At 34.6% G+C, this 3,069-nt stretch overlaps 1 protein-coding gene across 1 annotated transcript in view; it reads right to left on the bottom strand.

The window, feature by feature from the left end:
- LOC117172678 (cytochrome P450 4C1-like) overlaps window positions 1-2,826 on the bottom strand; it is a 66,132-nt gene extending 63,306 nt beyond the window's left edge. Inside the window, exon 1 of the mRNA XM_033360805.1 lies at window positions 2,811-2,826. Coding sequence (XP_033216696.1) covers window positions 2,811-2,823 — 13 coding nt within the window. The 5' untranslated portion in view covers window positions 2,824-2,826. The remainder of the gene's footprint in view (window positions 1-2,810) is intronic.
- Window positions 2,827-3,069: the final 243 nt, after the last annotated feature.

Below are 3,069 nucleotides of genomic sequence, written 5' to 3'. Positions count from 1 at the left end.
CAGCATCGAAATCTAGAAATACTAAAATCCCAATCTCTTCATTTTATTTCAAAGCAGATAGAGATATAAATAGAACCGCCGAAGTGTTCCGACCGGCAATCGGGCACCATCGAAATTTCCAAATTCAGAAGAGGAGAAATGGGTTGCGCGCGCAACCCAGGCATCTATATCGTCTCCTACCTAATTCACACGGACATAGACGTGTCATAGTATTGCACCACGTCTCGTTTCAGATCTGGGATCACTGAGTGAGCCCGGGAGGGTTCAAGCGGTTCGACCTCTTCATGTTCACGTTACAGTACACTGTACAGCGAAACAGGTATAACATTGCGCGCAGTACAGCATTTCGTTTGTTGAGTTATTTACAAAATAAATCAACCTTACATAACATAACCTTACATAACAACCTATGCGAGTATAATGGTTTAAGTTATTTTCAATTGTAACTGAAAAAGTTACTTTATTTTAATTAATTCGGGTAGATCAGGGCAAACTTAATCATCGGAACAAAGTTTTCAACGTTAATACAACGTGTTGTCTTTTAACCCTTTGCGGCATGGTGGGAATACAGTACTCCCACCTTTTTCAGATCATTTTTTGCGATTTCAGAATAGTTTTTATTGGATTTTACACAGATTTTTTTTTAATTTCATGCTCGCATGAAATTACGCATGCTGCGTAGAATGAGGAGACAATTAGACAATGTTCCGTGCAATTGGCAGAACAATAGGCAGGTGCGTAATGGGGGGCAGAACGATCCAGAGGTGTAAAAGAATAATATATATATATATATATATACATATACATGTGTGTGTGTGTGTGTTTGGTTTCGCACCTTGTGGAGGGCCAGTGATTGGCAAATAAGACCATACGAACTCCAATCTAACAAGACGCTGCTGAAGGTTGATGAGCTTCTCAGCATAATACTAATGCATGTCATGAATTATACTAATATACATTTACAAAGACCGAGCGCGTAGTGCGAGGTAAATACATTATCGAGCGCAAAAAGCGAGAACCAAAATTCACGCGCCCCAGGCGCGCTCAAATATGCGAGCGACTTTCACAGTTGAATTTTCTACCGCATCGTGTTATGCATCGCAGTTTTGTTGCTCTATTGCTTCATCTCCTAATAATTCAGTGAAAGAAGCTTTTAAAGCGTCTAGAGTGGAGATTCTAGTTACAACAACAGTGTCACGAAACTTCGGTTAATGATGGGGGGGGGGGGTATTTTCATCTGAGAGTCATAGCTGGTTGGTGTTTTATGGTAAAAAGGTCACCAATCTGCAGCAGCGTTATGTTAGATTTGAGAATCTTTGAAGTACTGTTAAATTCTTGAATGAAAACATATAATTTTTGATTTTTCATTATCTTCTTATGCTGTCGAAATTTGAATTTTCGATTTTGCAAGAAAATAAAAAAAGATGTTATGATGCTATTTTAGATCAATCAAAAAGCAAAATTTTTCTTCTCTTTACCTTTTTTTTATAGCGTGCGTTATTTGGCTTAAAATGTTCATTTTCGTGTGTTTTTGGAAATTTTGGAAATGCTATAACTCCAAAAATGGCTGGCTAACGAACTTGTCCTTTAATTTAGGACACTAGAAGAGTATACCAAAGGCTAATATATGAATTTTTTCAAAAGTAATCGTGCTCACAGACAGACGTGCAGACAGCAATTCAGACAGACACATTCGTAAAAACTTTTTTTCGGATTTAGGGGGTCTCAAAACGTGAAATTTTTGACAAAAACTGGGGATGGGGTCAAAATTTACACAAATATAATACCTTCTCTGATGAAAATGTACAAATGACTTAATTTGACATAAATAATTTGTTGATAGATTTTTTTAAATTGTTAATGATGTTTTTTACGATTGAAACATAAACTACGCATCCTATCAAAAAGTGATTCATAACAAATTTACAGATCTTTTTTAAATGCACAATTTTTGTCTACTCATCTTTTTCCTTTTTGCATGGTTTAATCGAAAAATGTCATTTTTTATTTTTCATCATTCTTTTATGTTGTCGAAATTTACATGTTCGATTTTTCAAGAAAACCAAAAAAGTATTTATGATAATATTATACGGCATTCAAAAATCAAAATTTTTCTTTTCTTGCCTTTTTTCATATCGTGCGTTGTTTGGCTTAAAATCTCCACTTTCATGTGTTTTTTGGCATTTTGTGGATGCTCTAACTCTGGTAATTTTTGGTTTTATGAAAAAAGTAATTAGAATACATTTTTCGCCTTTTCGAATACTATGAACATCCATACGGAGAATGTTTGATTTTGAAAAAAGTTATCTAAAAAATATTCAAAATGTGCTCACTTTTTGATTTTTTATCCAAAATGGCTGGCTAACGAACTTGACCTTTAGTTTAAGACACTAAAAGAGTGTATCAGAGGCCAATCGAATAGATTATTTTTTCAAAAGTAATTGTGTTCACAGACAGACAGATATACAGGCATACAGGCAGACGTACATACAAACACATTCATAAAAACCTGTTTTTCGGATTCAGGGGGTTCTAAAACGTGGGTATTTGACAAAACCTGGGGGAGGGGGCTTCGTGTCCTACAGCATTTTTTTAGATACAAAATTGTGTCTATTTTTATGACTTTGACACCAAAAGTTTCCCTTTTACGGACCACCAGTAAAAAAGAGACAATGTTCACAATATTTAAATTATAGAGTGTTCAAACTATAAAACATTCAATTTTTACAGAGGAAAGTAAAGGTGCTTTAGAGTGTACTTATTAAATATAATCATGTGAAAAAATAGAAAATGGTTAGTAAATTTCATACCGGTAGGAAGCATGTATCCAATAACACTCCCAAAAATAGGAAAGTTTCTGGGTCCTGGAATTTTATTTATAATTCTGCCCCGTCGTCCATAGTGTATATAGCAGTGATAAAATGTTAATACCAGAATTACAAGCACCAAAAATATAATCATCTTAGCACACAAAATTAATATTCTTCTTAAAGACTTTGCATCTGAATGCTGATTGAAATAAAACACGTCTACGAAATCAGTTTTGTTCTCTTTTATATGCTGCTCCCT

This window comes from Belonocnema kinseyi, chromosome 5 (genome assembly GCF_010883055.1).
Source record: "Belonocnema kinseyi isolate 2016_QV_RU_SX_M_011 chromosome 5, B_treatae_v1, whole genome shotgun sequence".
In the NCBI taxonomy this organism is placed as follows: Eukaryota; Metazoa; Arthropoda; class Insecta; order Hymenoptera; family Cynipidae; genus Belonocnema; species Belonocnema kinseyi.
Note: the sequence above shows the minus strand (reverse complement) of the source record. Positions and strands in the feature narration are given on the sequence as shown.